The sequence below is a fragment of the Zasmidium cellare genome (genome assembly GCF_010093935.1).
Source record: "Zasmidium cellare ATCC 36951 unplaced genomic scaffold M409scaffold_32, whole genome shotgun sequence".
Taxonomy (NCBI): Eukaryota; Fungi; Ascomycota; class Dothideomycetes; order Mycosphaerellales; family Mycosphaerellaceae; genus Zasmidium; species Zasmidium cellare.
Window position 1 is genome coordinate 86,867 of NW_022986976.1, and position 15,335 is coordinate 102,201.

Genomic DNA, 15,335 nt, shown 5'->3' on the forward strand with positions numbered 1-15,335 from the left:
AAGACTATGTCGCACCCACCACGGTCACCAGTCGCACCTCTCCGCCTCACGTCAGAAGACGGACCTTCAAATTATGGGACGCTCGAGAGACAGCGGCGACAGCGGGGACAACAAGGACGACAGCAGCCACAAACTCAGAGCCAGCTTCTGATCGCCACTCAAATCTTGATCTTCATTATTCTGGTCGGACTGGGGGTGCTGGTGGTGATTGGGGCGTTTTGGGCCGTTGCGGCTGTCTTGATGGTTGGACACTGGCCGCACCTTTGATGGTCTGCGTACGACGCTGGAGGTTCATGTTCATGAGGCAGCGGGAGAGGCTCTTTGAATGTACAGCAACTCCCGACTGTCTCATGAAGGGCGATCGCGGCAATAGTGCCCGTTTGAGTTCTACCGTGCCGTACGCGAAAGATTTTGGGGCCAGGATCCAACTTTGTCGGAGCCGGTATTGATGATGTTACAAGTGCCATTTTAGCATGAGTGCCATACCGAAGCTGTTGGCAAGAAGCGACCTGGAAAATTCGATTCGCCACGGCCAAGCAATGCCTCATCTACACTGCTGTGCCGCACGAAGCCTTGACTGAGACTCCAGCGTTGTCTTACCCATTCAGATCGACTTCAGTCCTGACGAGGCTTATGGTGAAACTGAATCACCTACCTCAATGACGAAACAGCCGCCAGTCAGCAAATGAATCGAATGAAGCACGAATATCACGGAGCCACTCAGTCAAACCCCAATGCAGAGCCATATGCATCGGCGACCAAGTACGATACTCACGGCACCGTAGCATAGACTGGAAAGGCGGACGACGACATGAGCGCTCTTCAACAAAATCGTACCGTATCGCTGTCGAGATCTTGGTGAATTTTACCGCAGTTATTATGGTGCCGATTCTCGTGGAGTTTGAATTATACATTCTCCCTGTCGACTAGACGTTCGAATGGAATGATGGTTTGATCATATGAAAGTCGGGATGGTGGGACCAGGAAAGCAGCGGCTACTACCTCTGTACTGGGCCTGCATTCTGTACTGATATTCTTCAAACGTCATGTATCTAAACATGGCGAAGCAGGGCTTTTGACAGAGATCTCTTGCAGTGCTAGGAATGTTAAGGGATGTGATCAGTCACTCACATAGCATGAACGACCAAGATCGCCCGAAAATCAGTCATCGTTCATGTGATTTATATCAGTGACGATTTTGGCAATGATCAGGTTCGCACGAACTCTTTCTCGATGTTCCTCAGGCATGACTGCAGTCCAGACCTCGTGTCTGCAACTCTTCAATTGGCTATATCGTACAGCTCCCGAGGAGACCATATGTCAGCCAAGCTCGAAGGATTGCACAGCCCATGTAGGATCACTTGTGCCTGAGGTACTTGCTCTGTCTTTTTAGGCTGCTGCAGCCGATGACAATACTGCTTTGTGAAACATCTCCATCGATCATAATACCTCTCTCAACTTCAGATCGGAGAACCCAGCAATGCACGGCGGCGACGCAGGAGGAGCGGTGCATGTCGACACCGGTGGTCATGTCGCCCACGTCGACTCTGGAAGTCATTTCGCACATGCTCCGATACATCACGATCATGGGCACCATCACGGCCATGATTCCGGCCATCATCACCACAAACACCACCATCACGACGACTCCCACTACATGTATCCACCCCCTCCATACTACGCGCAGCCTGTTTACGGAACGATGTTACCGCAGCATCGAGCACGACATGTGGAAATCCAGGAGTATACATATGATGTCTCGCCGGCCGTGCAGGCGTTTCAGTTGGTGTTGATGGTGGCGATTATTGGGCTATTTGTCTTTTTGGTTATGTCGATGGCTACGGATATGAGGTTTGGAGGGCCGGGTTGGTGAGGACATCATGAATGAGAAGGTCGATGGAGGGCAGAAGATTCGTTGTGCTTTTGTCATGAGAACCATAAGGACGAAGGACTTGGCGGGTTGGGGAGGTGAAGGCCTAACGGTGTGGATATCCTTCGAGAGTCGGCGAATGTCGATAAGGAGACAAATGTTGTCGCAACTTTTTCCAGGTTGTTATGTCGATAGAATACCCAGTAACGTATTGAACAAGTTTAAAGAATTGGACCGTAGCCGTGATGAGTGTTTCTGTCTCTGTCTTTGGTCGTTGAGGGTTGGCCATTAGTTCTCACATACCGTCGGAGCTGTATGAACTCGTTAACGTTCTGCAGAAGACATACGTCCTTCTCACGATGCTGCATCAATTGACTGTGTTGGTGGGCGCCTAAATGGACGACTCCCTGTCAGCTTGGTGAGATATTCGTTGTCGTGCCACTTTGAATCTGTACACGGCTTCTGGCATTGCACGGGGTTTCAAAGCACGATACCCCTTTTCATGCTTTGGTCGATTGGTGATTTATAAACTTCAGATACAAGAAGACAGCACTTAACATAATGCACATTGACGTCTTTGAGCGTGTGTACAGTGTGGTAATGTGCTCAAGAGCTCTTGTCTTGTCGGCATCCCCTGGGGCAAGTTTATCCAAAGTGCTAATGTCTCAAATCTTCCTTAGGTCACAGAGTATAGTTTGGGTTGGTTAAAGATCATTTTAAAAGCGTTCTTGAGAGCCAACAAAACCGTTGGGAACCGTTCGGGAACAAACTTCGGGCGTCGTGAGGGCTTGGTATGTCGTTCGGCCACTTTGCCAGCGTTTGGCTGGTACGATAGCCCCCGGACCACCTGGTACTTATTCTGATCAATTCAATGAACACATTCCAACTAGATCCAAGCAGAAATCCCTCGCAGCTGTGGGCCGAAGCTCCGTGGCGTTAGCGGAAGCTAATATAAAAGTTTTGGATTTCCCCGCTTTAACGCTTACCCACGTTCCGGGCAGCTCCTATAAGGTCCTGTACCTCTTCTAATCGGTCAATTGGTCTAGTGGTATGATTCTCGCTTAGGGAATACCCTGAGTATACGCTTGCGAGAGGTGTGTAGCTGTTGAGATGATAATAATATCGAATATGGACTCACGACGTTACAGGTCCCGCGTTCAATCCGCGGATTGACCCGTTGCTTTTTGGCGTTTTGCGGATCGTTTTACGGCTATTTGTGAGCGTACGGCTTGGCTTTTAAACTTATATCTCGCTCCGTCAAGTTCTCAGCTCGGAAAATGAGCAGCAGCGGCCCAGACGATTTTTTGCCTACGAGTGGATTTGGGCCTATACCTACCACTTCAGCTACGTCACATGGACCTAAAGAGTACCCAGATATCATTTGTAGTCTTGGTCTGAGTGGTGTTGACTTGTAGCATCGTAGGAGGGAAAATTCTTTCTGGGCTTGGCAAGGCTGCGGTACTATGCCCCTTTCTGGACAGAGTATGAACGGATAACTCTTGCTTCTCCAAATGTGCTTTGCAAGAGAAGTGACGCCCTAAGCAAAAGGTGTACATCGCTGTCGCATGGCCAGATTGCTTCGGTTTCCAGATAGACTTTTCGCCCCCAAATTTCAACCTACGCACATCTCGACCCATCAACGACTCGCAGAACAACGTTGCATTCGACATGCGGTCCACAGACTTCCCTGTTTCACACTGAATGTCCGTTCTGTCTATTCCAGCCATTGATTTTGATGGACAAACTGTGTGGGCGTTGAGGTGGAAGGCACGCCAACGCTGTCACGTGATGTGAGTGAATGTCTTGGCATACCCAACGTAAGCAGCCGACCATCAACAAACCCGTCAAACTTGCATCGAAACCTTCGAATCTCCACCTCTCGATGCCGCATCGGACTGGACTTAACATGTATCAGCATCATCCCAGTAAGGTGAGCGATATGCGAACACGGCTTATTCGGACGACGCAGTGGCATTGAAAAGCCGGAAAACCTGTCTGTCCACGCAAGCACAGCGTCTATTCCAGCAACGTTGCGATCACTGGCCAGCTTCGAATCCCTCGACAATTTCGCAAGGACGACCGCTCACAGTATTGAGAACATGGCTCTCCGGAAAGGAGTTTGCGTCGAGACACGAGATTACTCGTGTAACAGAAGCTACGCGATTCATCGGCTCAAGATTAGAGCTATGCAGGGAGGTCTTTCGCTACCACTTCGCAGTCCCGCCAAACGAGGGGACTTCCATCACACCGGCGCTTCATGATCACTCTGCCGCGAGGCACGTGAGGTCAGTTCGTCTTTGGTAGAGCCCCGTGCTTCGTCGGATTGGCAACCGCTGGACCGTTAGGTGGTGTGCCTTGGTGGCCGTAGCAAACGGTGCAACGCTGTAACGGGGGCAAACGGTCACTGAATACTGTTGTAGCGTCAACTCTCGACACAGCCTTGGAGAAATGTCATCCTGAAGACAACATCATGTTCTTTTAAAATATCGCAAGCAAGAACAACAATGCGCGGGTGCTTCGCAGAAAGACGCAGTTCGGCCCCACCCCTGGTCGCGATCTGCAGCACGGAAGGAATCAGGCACTCCAAAACACCACTCAGCCTGTAAGGAGACGCCCGCAAATAACTTATCCGACCTGAGGGCACTGCTTCTGGCAAGGTGCCTAATTCTAAACTTGCATACCCGGAGCCAAGATATCACTTCACAACATGGGTGCGCGGACGACTCTCACGCATACGGGGCACAGCAGCACGTTTCCCACCAGCGTGGAGCGTATCGCGTGTGCACGGCTATGTCGTGGTACCGCAGTTTGAGTCCTGCTCGTCGGCACCCCAGTCAGCAACGAGGCGGACTGCGACATATACACGTCCAGGCCGCTTGGCCCGCAGCGATGGCTTTCTCCTCGACTCTTTCGTTCGTTTTTCTCCGTTTACACTCTGGTTACTCTACACCATGGCGCAAACGCCCAGGAGCACCGTCGGTACGGTGAAGTCTTGGAACAGTCGTTACAGCAACTGGACCGACGAGTCTTATAATCTATCTAATCAGGGTCAACTCGAAGAGGTCGAACAGGCTAAGATACGACCTCAAACCAACGAAGAATTCCCCTGGCTTTCACAAGAGTTTGAACCGATTCGAGTACCCAACACCAGAACTCGAAGCCCGCCACAATGGTATCGAGAAGGACAGGAATTCAACAGAGGGACCTCACAACGGTCTCAACGAAGCCAACGCAGCCAGCGAAGCGTTCCTCGAGAGAGTATCGTTGATCTTCACTTGATCGTCTCCGATCTCGATTACTATGCCGGTGCCGTCCACGATTATCAAGCCGAAGAGGAGGCACTTTGTGAGGAGGAAGAGTTGGATGAAGAGCAAAAAGTGGGAGACCGGCCCAGCAAGCCAGGTCAGGAGGGCAGCAACTTTGGCCAGATTCAAATCATCCGCAATGCATCGAAGATGGGTAGGAACGGTACTCTCAAACGAAACCATTCGAGCAAATCGACCAAGGAAAAGGACATCAACCTCGTCACCTGGGATGGTCCTGACGATCCTGAGAATCCTAAGAACTGGACTAAGAAAAAGCGATGGCTTGCTACGATCACAGTCTCGTTGTTCACATTCATCTCGCCAGTCTCCAGTTCCATGATTGCTCCAGCCCTTGAGAAGGTTTCTGCGGAGTTGCACATTGGCAGTAAATTCGAAGGTCAGCTCGCGATGTCAGTCTTCATTCTGGGTTTCGCTCTTGGCCCGCTGTTCCTTGGACCGCTGTCAGAGCTCTTCGGCCGACGGATGATTCTCATGCTCAGCAACATGTTCTACCTGATCTTCAACCTTGCTGGTGGATTCTCTCAGAACGCTGGCGAGATCATTGCTTTCCGTTTCTTGTCTGGTCTTGGAGGTAGCGCACCCCTCGGTATTGGTGGTGGTGTGCTTGCAGATATCTGGCAACCGACAGAACGTGGACGTGCCATGGCCCTGTACTCTCTGATGCCTCTTCTGGGTCCTGCGATTGGCCCTATCGCTGGTGGTTTCATCGCACAATACTCTACCTGGCGATGGGTGTTCTGGTCGACTACCATCGGCGCGGCAATCATTCAAGTTATGGGCATCTTCTTCCTGCAAGAGACGTACGCCGCTGCCATCCTCAGCAAGAAGAAGAGGATGCTCATCAAGATCACTGGCAACAAGGATCTCCACACCGAATTCGACAACCCATCTCGCAGCTTCGCCAACCACATTGGGGTTGCATTCAAACGCCCATTCATTCTCCTCTTCACGCAACCCATCGTCCAAGTCCTAGCTCTCTACATTGGCTACGTCTACGGCGTCCTCTACCTCGTCCTGGCCTCCTTCCCACAAGTCTGGCTATCAGTCTACGACCAACAGACAGGCATCGCCGGTCTGAACTACATCTCCCTCGGCATAGGCTTCTTCATCGGCACCCAGATCGCGGCCAAATTCGCCGACCGCATCTACAAGAACCTCAAAGCGAAGAACAACGACCAAGGCCGCAGCGAGTTCCGCGTCCCGCTCATGTTCCCCGGAGCAGTCATGGTACCCATCGGTCTCATCATCTACGGCTGGAGCGCCCAGTACAAAACCCACTGGATCGTCCCCAACATCGGGACGGCGATCTTCGCGGCAGGCAACCAGCTGGTCTTCCAGAACTGCCAGACCTACCTCGTCGACTCATACACTCGCTACGCCGCCTCGGCCATCGCTGCGACAGCCGTCTTCCGATCACTGGGAGGTTTCGCCTTTCCCCTCTTTGCGCCATACATGTACCAGGCGCTTGGTTATGGCTGGGGCAATTCGACACTGGCATTCATCGGTATCGCGGTTGGATTCCCCGCGCCGTTCATTTTGTGGTGGTACGGCGAAAGCCTGCGCAAGAAGAGCACATTCGCTGCGGGATAGACGATCTCAAAAGTGACACGGGTTTTTGTTTCTTACATACAGCGCTGGAGTTTGGGGTTTGCTTTCGTTTCAAGTGGTACACAGGGACGCTTTACTTCGCTCACGGCAAGATGATGGGAGGGTGAATTCTCGTATTTTCTTGTTTTTTGCATCATGCCTAATGATCGAATCAATGGCAAATTTGTTCTCTCAGCGACCAGACTGTACAGATAGCACGCGACAGCATCAATTCATGACTTTCCTTCTACAACCCTTCTCCCCATCCACACCGCTCGAGATGTTCCAGAAATCCCCATATCTGCACCCCTCATACCCAGGGCAAGCGTGCCACGGCTCAGCCAACATCGTGGCCGATCGGGGGCACCAAAACTTGGAGCCGTCAACGCTTTGCTGTTGGGCTGTCTCGGCACTAGAGCCTGCAGGCTCAGGGAGGGAGCCGCTGCACAGCAACGCCTATTTCTCCGTTGCTGACACGGCTGATTGTCCGATGCGTGGTGATGTGTGTCTTGTACGAGGGTTGACGAGAAGCGAGATGAAGGGCTGTGTAGTGTCAGTCAGGGGTCGTTTGAGTTGTTGGATTCTTGGTTGATTAGATGTTTGCTGGGCAGGAGGCCTGTGGTCTTGGGGTCTTGGTGTTCGAGAGTAAGGCGGATACGAGCGAACCTGTGGAGTGTACCACTTCAAGACAAGTTCATTGACGAACGACACAGCGTGGTAAAGATCTATCCTGACTCCACCTTGACCCATTCTCCAAAATCTAATACACATAAGTATCAGCATTCCGATTAACAAACTCCATCTGCTCCTCCCGATAATCATCCTTGATAATGACAGGCCCACTCTCCTGATACTTGAACATAGCCTTCCCCTCGGGATCCCACGTCGGCCACTCCGGCAATCCCTCCAAGCCATGATTATTCGGGTCCTGCGAGTTGACAAACGCAATGTACGTGCTCATTAGGTTCAGCGTGTTTTTCGACAGCGCGGCGGGTACGAGGCCGAAGGAGTTTAGCACGACGTCGCTGACGTGGAAGGATCCTAGGACGGGGAGGTTTGTGAGGTTGGCGAGGAGGCCGCCGGGGAGTTGGCTGAGGAGGTAGAGCGATTGTTGTTGCTGGTAGGTGTAGGTTTTCTGTGAACCTTGACGGAGGGCGTACGTGTAGTTTAGGAGATCTCGTCGGCCCGCTTCGAAGGTGTAGTCGCCAACTGAGGATGCGACTCGCTTGCACTGAGGTCCTATGGCGTTGGCGTCGCCTGTGTCGTACGGAGAGCCGTCTGCCGGGTCTTGGGAGTAGAGGGATGTGAAGGCTTGGATTTGCTCCGGTGTCAGGTCTTGGAAGAAGTTTTGCTTCCCTATGATGAGATTGTCAGCTTGCAAGCATTCTAACGTTCACGATTGATATTGACTTACAGAATGATTGAAAGTCGGCGTCGTCGGTAATGTTCAGTTGCGGCACCACTGAAAATAACGTACCTTCATCCTTCATGTCTCCAATGATGTATGGAATATTCGCAACCTTGCCCTCACGTAGAAGCCGATGCGGGGAGTCGACAAGATACTTCCCATCCGGCCTTGGATACCACGGAACTGACGTACTGCTGTACGTGAAGAAGTTTGGAATCTGCTGGACACAATTGTAGAACTTGTTGTAGTCCACGCTTCGAAGGCAGCCCAGCTTATCCCCTGTCCCACATCCGGTACAGCTAGCCATGAAGTCGAATGTGGGTTGCTTGTGATGATAATCTCTAAACTTGCCGATTCCTCCTGAGGCCATGATCGCTGCGTGGAAAAGGCCGTCCGGATTGCCGTCATTCAGGACCATGTGCGTGGCGATAGACATGGAGCCCGCGCTCTCGCCGAAGAGTGTAACACGAGACTTATCACCCCCGAAAATCTCGATATAGTTCTGAATCCATTCCATAGCAGTACGTTGGTCTTTGAGATGGAGGTTGGATACGCCAGCGTCTGTGATCTCTTGCGAAGCTAGTCCACCGAAAGCGTTGACACGGTAGTTTGCTGATACAAAAACGATCGGCTGGCCCATTTCGACAGATCGTTGGACAAGTCTGGCACCTTGATAGATCAGTCCTTGAACGGCGGTGGCTTCAGAGCCAAGAGAAGCGCTTGAGCCGAGTTCGAAGCCGCCCTGTAACAGCATTAGCCCTTCGTGATCTGGCTCCTGGGAACGAAATACGGTAGCTCACTCCAAAGATCCACATCATGACAGGCAATCACTGGTACTGTTCACACCCTCTGGAATTTGCACGTTGATGGTCAAGCAGTCCTCGCCTTGCTGGCTCACAGGCGCAAACGCAACCTGCTCCACTGCCCCCAATAGACCTCCCAGTTCTTGGTTGAGAGCAATGAGCTCTTGCTGCGGGCACGCTTTGCCATAATTGGCGGCATCCTGGATACCAGAAAGTTTGTCGGCCGCAGAGATCAAAGTCGGATTCTCCAAGCGGCCTGCTTTGGCAAAGGGCATTCCTAGAAAGCTCGAAACGCCAGAGAAGGCACGGTTGCCTCTGAATGTGCCATAGTCGAGGGTCACCTCAGGGTCTGAACCCGGAAGTAGACCGCCCAGTTGCGGAAGAGCAGAAATGAGTGCTGCTAAGCACAATGTGAGGATGGAGAGAATGAACATCTTGAAGACGCAGCGCTCGCAAGAAGACTAAAGAAAACAGAAAGAAAGAGAGAGACCAGACTGATCCACTTGGAGATACTAGGACACGTTCCGCCTCCGCATGGAGTGCGATCCTATAGCTTAGCCATGTGTAGATGATCGACAACGGCATTCGTACATGGCAATGGAGCAGTTCGCCGACGGACAGTGATGGATCGATGGGCATGGTGGTCCAGAAGGATCGAGCCTATTGTCATCCTGTCAAATCAGTAGCGCAATGTCGGACTCACTACCTGGGGACATGCAATGAAATTAGATGCGCTGGAGATCAATCTTCGTCAGTCATATCCCAATGGTTGCACAATGAACTCGAGTACGTACCCAACCACGACCTTGGACAACGACCTTCCTTTCTGAATCAATGCCGTCTTAATCAGACCCGAGGCAAATGGGCGTCATTACGAGGTGAAGAGATACTCGAAGCTAATGCAGCTGGTGGTGAGCCTAAAGGAGGACAAAAGAAAAGAGCTGTACAAGATGGAATACCACCAACATTAACAATATCTGCTCTTCATCCTAGCCAACCGTCAAGATCTTCTGTTACTCTCGAATGGGCATCACGATCATTTACCCGTTGCTTGTTTTGCTGTTGCGATTATGTATTCAAGGGAAGCAACATCCAGGTGAGGTGAAGGTCTCGATCCAACTTCGGCTCGGCAATCCGAGAGTTTGCGCTAGGGTCATCGGAAGTACAGTCATCGGTATAGGAATTGCCGACCCGACCATCTCGACTCCTGGAGCATCCTTTCCTCTGACCAAAACATCAACCACAATCGAAACGAAAGGTATACCCTATCAGCCATATCTCTTACATAAAGCCCAGGCTTCTACCGCTCACTGGAAATAATTCCTCTCAATGTCCTCCAAGAGCCCTTCCCTTCCCGCCATCCACCCCAATTCCTCCCTCGTCTTCGTACTCCTCACAAAATTATCCCTCCCAACAAGACCCGCAAAGAACCCCAACAACCGCCCAATCTCCTCCTGCGACTTCCCCTCCAGCGGCAACCCCATCCTCTTCCCAATTCCCTCCATCAAACCCTTCAAATCCACCCCCTCCTCCGCAACACCATGATACACCTTCCCAGGTTTCCCTTTCTCCAGGACGAGACGGAAAAGCGCCGCAGCATCCCGACGATGAACAGCAGGCCATCGATATGGCCCTCCCGAATTCAGATACGCCACGAACCCATTCTTCCTTGCAAGATCCCCTAGCATGGGCACGAACCCCTTATCCTCCTCTCCATGCACTACAGGCGCCAAGCGGACTACACACCCTCTCACGCCCAGCTCGCTACTGAGATTCTTAATCAGATCCTCGGACTGCGCGCGCACAGCTAGGAATCCCTCTCTGTCTACCTCCGTCGCCTCGTCTACGCCGTCGGCACGATCAGGAAGTAGCAGCGTCCCGCTCGTCATCACGAGCGGTTTCCCGCTCCCCTTCAACGCCTCAGCCATCGTTTGGATCGCGGTGCGGTCGATAGAGCAGGCGCGCGGGAAGTCGGAGAAGTCCATTGTGAAGGCGAGGTGGACGACTCCATCTACTTTGTGCTCTGGTGCGAGGGCCCGCGTGAGGCTGGGAAGGTCTTCGATGTCGCCCCAATGGATTTCTGCGCCGAGAGCTTTGACTGTCGAGGCGGACGTCTCGCTGCGACAGAGGCCGACGACGGTATGGCCATGAGAGATAAGTTCGGTCGTCACGGCTCGACCGACGAAGCCTGCGGCGCCGGTGATGAAAACTTTCATGGCTGGCGGGGAGGTACAGGTGAAAGTCGTTTTCGAGTTTCTGTAAGTCTGCGGCAACCTGCTTCAGATCACTTACCTATACATTTGATTTTGAGCAGTCGACGGATATACCTATATTGTCCATCTACTTTCGAGAGGGATCAACCCTAACACGGGCCATCTCCATCGGTGTCGCGCACAACTCCAGCCCAAAAGCCATTGTGAAAGCCGCACTGCTATAAAGCCCGCTTGTCTCCGGGCTTTTGATTGAACATAGCACGGTCGTCTCATGAGTGCGAATAGAGATCACAGGGAGACTGAATGGAGAAAGGAGACAAATGGCCAGATCTCCGTATAAGTAAGTCAGTTTTTCCTGCGACGTGATATCAATGCAATTGCAACATCATCTTGCCATCCCCATTCTACAGTGACATCCACCGCCATGGATCCAGAAGTCGAAGAGGTATGCATGCATTCATATCACTTCTTTTCCTTCAAAACCAAGCCTGCCTTCACTAAGCATCCACGACCCAATCCAGTACCTCACCACCCACCCCCAAACCAACAGCCCCCTCCCAACCGACATCCACACCTTCCGCAGCATCTCCCACGCCCTCGAAACCACCGCCATCGCCCACCTCGGGCCCCCTCCCCCTTCAATCAAAGAATCCCCCCTCCCCATCCCCATGCGCGACACCCACCTCAACACCGCCCAACTCTTCCAACGCAAACCCAGCACCACCTCATCCCCCGGCCCCCTCATCGTCCTCTTCCACGGCGGCGGCTTCGCAGTCGGCTCCCCCATCCAATTCACCCTCCTGGCACGAAGCCTCGTCTCCCTCCTCCCCTGCACGGTAATAAGTGCGGCCTACCGCCTCGCCCCCGAAACCCCCTTCCCCACCCCCGCCCAAGACGCCTGGGATACCCTCTCCCACCTCGCCTCACACCCGCCCCCCGGCGTCGACCTCGCGCGCGGCTTCATCATCGGCGGCGCATCCTCCGGCGCAAACCTCGCGGCCGTCGTGGCGCAGCTCGCTCAGACCCACAACCTCTCACCACCACTGACGGGCCAGTTTCTCAGCCTGCCGCTCATCTTCCCCTCGGAGGAGAGCGTACCGGAGAGTTATAGAGAGATGTACACCTCCATTTCCCTCAACGACAAAGATCCGATCCAATCTCTCCCCTCCCTGCACGCCATCCTGCGGCGCTACGCGCCGAATCCGCGCTCGCCGCTCTTCAGCCCTGTGAATAGCCTCTCCTTCGACCCGGCCAAACTCCCAAAGACGTACATCCAAGTCTGCGGCCTGGATCCCCTGCGCGACGACGGGATTATCTATGAGAAGCTGTTGCGGGAGGAAGGCGGTGTGGCGACCCGGTTGGATGTGTATGAAAAGTTCCCGCATGGGTGGTGGTTGTTCATGCCGGGGTTGAGGAGTTCGGGGGAGGCGGTGGGGGATATGGTTAGGGGGGTTGGGTGGTTGTTGGGGGTGGAGGTGGATGCGGGGAGGGTGAGGGGGTATTTGGAGGGGAAGGCAGGGTTGGGGTCGGTGTAGTATTTGAAGGGGTTTGGGTTGATGCTCGCTGCCACGGTCGAGGTGGGTCGATGGGAGAGATTCGGAGATCGAGGTTGGATGTGATAGTCATGAGACGGTCGATGGGATTGCTGATTTGAAGAGGTCTGGAGTCGACGATTCCTGTGATGGTAGGATCGCCGTTGCGGTTGTTGTCGTATTCGACTTCGGGAGGAGAGGCAATGATGAATCTTCTGCTGGATGAAGCGATGCTTGCTCTTGTGTGTTCGTCGCTGGAAGATATGGTTTGAATGCGAGGCTCGCGGAACTTGACAATGGTATCTGTAGCAGATCCTCGTTCTTCTTTCGTGCCACTGTCTTGCAAGTCAACAGACACTCCCACCCACAAAAACCGCCGCTCTCACCCCAAAAACGCCTTATGCAAGTGTCGCCAGTCCCAGTCCCCGTCAAGAGCTGTTGGGCCTCATCTCGTCCATGGTGTCGGTCGAATCATTCGCTCGTTTCGTGGTTTGATGGATCCTAGCCTGAAGTAAAGTAACGCGCATAAAGGCCGCCCTCGCTCAGACCAGAGTGTGGAGTTCTCGCATGTATGCAGTTCGTATGCAGCTCGGGTCGCTAGTGAGGGCAGCGTGCATATATACCAGAGATGCATCTAGCCTCGGGCGATCCATCGCGCGTGACGTCCAGAAGTTCATTTGGAGCATGCTCTATTGAGAGCGGGCGTCAAATTGTTGTGAATGCAGATGTCGATGGGGAAAGACGAGGAGGTGCATGGCGATGCTCGTTCCCATGTACACCCCTGCAACGTTCTCGAGACTTACCTAGCTGTAAGCAGACGATGAATTTCAAAGTATGGTTTATGGATTTCCTGTCATTAAAGCAATTACAATTCTGAGACATTACATGTTTACCTTCCTGGTATCTGGGGCGTGAAACTCGAGTCTTTCCCTCTTTCCCTCGTTATTCCAACCGTAACTATATCTTTGGGAATGATAAATTCAGGCGTTTCGGGACGTTATACGAGATCTTTAAATCATTCTTCTTCCTCTTTTGGTATTGTCATTTTCGTTCTGATAAACGTGGGGGTCGTGCGATCGGTCGGGGTGGAAGGATGACTTATTCGTAGCTAGTGTTTCGTCAGTATACATTTTGTATGTGTTGTGTGGATTAACTCACTCATCCTTGACTCCCCTCCTTTCGCTGCTGCTGTCGACAAAGCTGCCACGGCTGCGCGTGCTTCGCTTGCGGCCAAAGTACGATGACTTTTGGGTGCTGTTGTTGCGGCTGACGGTACCTCCAACGCAGAAGAAGATGGTCGCGAGGAAGAAGCATGCCCACGTCGACCAGGTGAATGCCATGGCCTTGACACCAATCTTAGCGTCGTTGCCGTTGTCGCGGAATCCGGCGCGTCCCCGAACGACCCAGGCGCTATTTACAGTCATTAGCATATTGGCCGGATCCGTGCGGGAAGAGTATACTCACGTCATCAAAGCAGCAGCCAGCGTCTGGAAGAACAGGGCGAGGAAGGTGACGAAGCCGGTCAGGTAGGCACCAAGACGCGCGAAGAGGGCGAACAGGCTGATGAAGATGGCGACGACGGCGAAGAAGAGGGCGATAAGGTAGAAGACCCAGGCGAATCGGCTCATGTAGAAGTAGTAGCTGCTGTCATTGACAAAGCGGTCTGGGACGCCGCTGGTGGTGCCGAAGTTGCGCGGGACATCGAATGGCAGAGCGGCGGTGGTGGGGGTGCAGTCGGTGTTGCGGCCATTGGCGCCCACGCCGCAGATGTCGAGGTACGTCCATCGTGCTGGGTTACGGTAGCGGGTGTTGGCATTGGTGATGCCGTTGGTGCTGGCTTCGAGGAAGTAGACCTGGTTGACCGGGGTGGTGTCGAGGCCGGAGAGGACGATGAAGAACTCCATGACAATGCCACCGGCCAGGAGGAGGATGGCGGCGAGGCCGAGGAGCGGACCTAAAGGGTGTGAGAGAGTGCGGTGGTGAGTGTCATGTATTCAATGCTATACTCACGTGCGATGGCCATTGCGGATGGAAGCTATGCGCAGCTGTCGATATTGGCAGGGAAGATGCTGGCGAGGGCTGGAGGTGCGACAGAAGCCACACGGGGGCGTCGAGGCAGTATGTATATCAACCAAACGTGGTCGACTCCTGAAACGCTCAACGCGCAGCACCTTGACCAGACGGCGGAGATAGTAGCAGAGGGGAGGAGGACGGATGGGTGTCGAAGAGCAGGGAAGAGTGGTAGAAGATGGAGCGTGGGCGTGTGACGTGGTGCCGGGCGGTGGAGTGATGGGCGAGTCGTCAGAGGAGGTGAGGATCTGGGCGACGCTGTCTTAGAGCAGAGCTGTTTAGCAGCAAAACCGGGCGTGCGGCCGTGCGCGTTGGGCGCTCAATCTTGATCAAATCCAGCGCTACGTCACCCAAAGCCAAACCCAATCGCTGGGAGCTGTTGGTCGCGGCGTGTGGTTGGATCTCGAGCGAACGAAGCACCGGACCGCCGCGGATATTACTGCTGCACCGCTCCTCTTGTTGTTGATTGACAAAGCTCACTGCATGGTATGAAACGGCATTGGGCATTGGCTGCGAGGGGAGGACG

At 53.2% G+C, this 15,335-nt stretch overlaps 6 protein-coding genes and 1 non-coding gene across 7 annotated transcripts; 4 read left to right on the plus strand and 3 right to left on the minus strand.

Annotated features, from left to right (window-relative positions):
• Positions 1-1,480: 1,480 nt before the first annotated feature.
• Positions 1,481-1,873, plus strand: M409DRAFT_57709 (uncharacterized protein; the record flags this gene model as incomplete). Its single annotated transcript, XM_033813710.1, has 1 exon — positions 1,481-1,873. The coding sequence occupies one exon, from the start codon at positions 1,481-1,483 to the stop codon at positions 1,871-1,873; it is 393 nt and encodes a 130-aa protein (XP_033663919.1).
• A 1,028-nt stretch (positions 1,874-2,901) lies between these two features.
• Positions 2,902-3,046, plus strand: M409DRAFT_t54. The gene has a single exon. It is a non-coding gene; the product is annotated as a tRNA-Pro (tRNA).
• A 1,775-nt stretch (positions 3,047-4,821) lies between these two features.
• On the plus strand, positions 4,822-6,786 carry M409DRAFT_68673 (uncharacterized protein; the record flags this gene model as incomplete). Its single annotated transcript, XM_033817940.1, has 1 exon — positions 4,822-6,786. The coding sequence occupies one exon, from the start codon at positions 4,822-4,824 to the stop codon at positions 6,784-6,786; it is 1,965 nt and encodes a 654-aa protein (XP_033663920.1).
• A 757-nt stretch (positions 6,787-7,543) lies between these two features.
• Positions 7,544-9,428, minus strand: M409DRAFT_26478 (uncharacterized protein; the record flags this gene model as incomplete). Its single annotated transcript, XM_033808130.1, has 3 exons — positions 7,544-8,139; positions 8,198-8,933; positions 9,036-9,428. 3 exons carry the CDS (start codon positions 9,426-9,428, stop codon positions 7,544-7,546), a joined length of 1,725 nt encoding a protein of 574 aa, XP_033663921.1.
• Positions 9,429-10,301: 873 nt separating this feature from the next.
• On the minus strand, positions 10,302-11,210 carry M409DRAFT_37300 (uncharacterized protein; the record flags this gene model as incomplete). The annotated part of the gene is made up of 1 exon (XM_033810707.1): positions 10,302-11,210. The coding sequence occupies one exon, from the start codon at positions 11,208-11,210 to the stop codon at positions 10,302-10,304; it is 909 nt and encodes a 302-aa protein (XP_033663922.1).
• A 665-nt stretch (positions 11,211-11,875) lies between these two features.
• M409DRAFT_68676 (uncharacterized protein) lies at positions 11,876-12,965 on the plus strand (the record flags this gene model as incomplete). Its single annotated transcript, XM_033817941.1, has 2 exons — positions 11,876-12,705; positions 12,938-12,965. The coding sequence occupies 2 exons, from the start codon at positions 11,876-11,878 to the stop codon at positions 12,963-12,965; spliced, it is 858 nt and encodes a 285-aa protein (XP_033663923.1).
• An 872-nt stretch (positions 12,966-13,837) lies between these two features.
• Positions 13,838-14,762, minus strand: M409DRAFT_26481 (uncharacterized protein; the record flags this gene model as incomplete). Its single annotated transcript, XM_033808131.1, has 4 exons — positions 13,838-13,847; positions 13,898-14,149; positions 14,204-14,693; positions 14,750-14,762. 4 exons carry the CDS (start codon positions 14,760-14,762, stop codon positions 13,838-13,840), a joined length of 765 nt encoding a protein of 254 aa, XP_033663924.1.
• Positions 14,763-15,335: the final 573 nt, after the last annotated feature.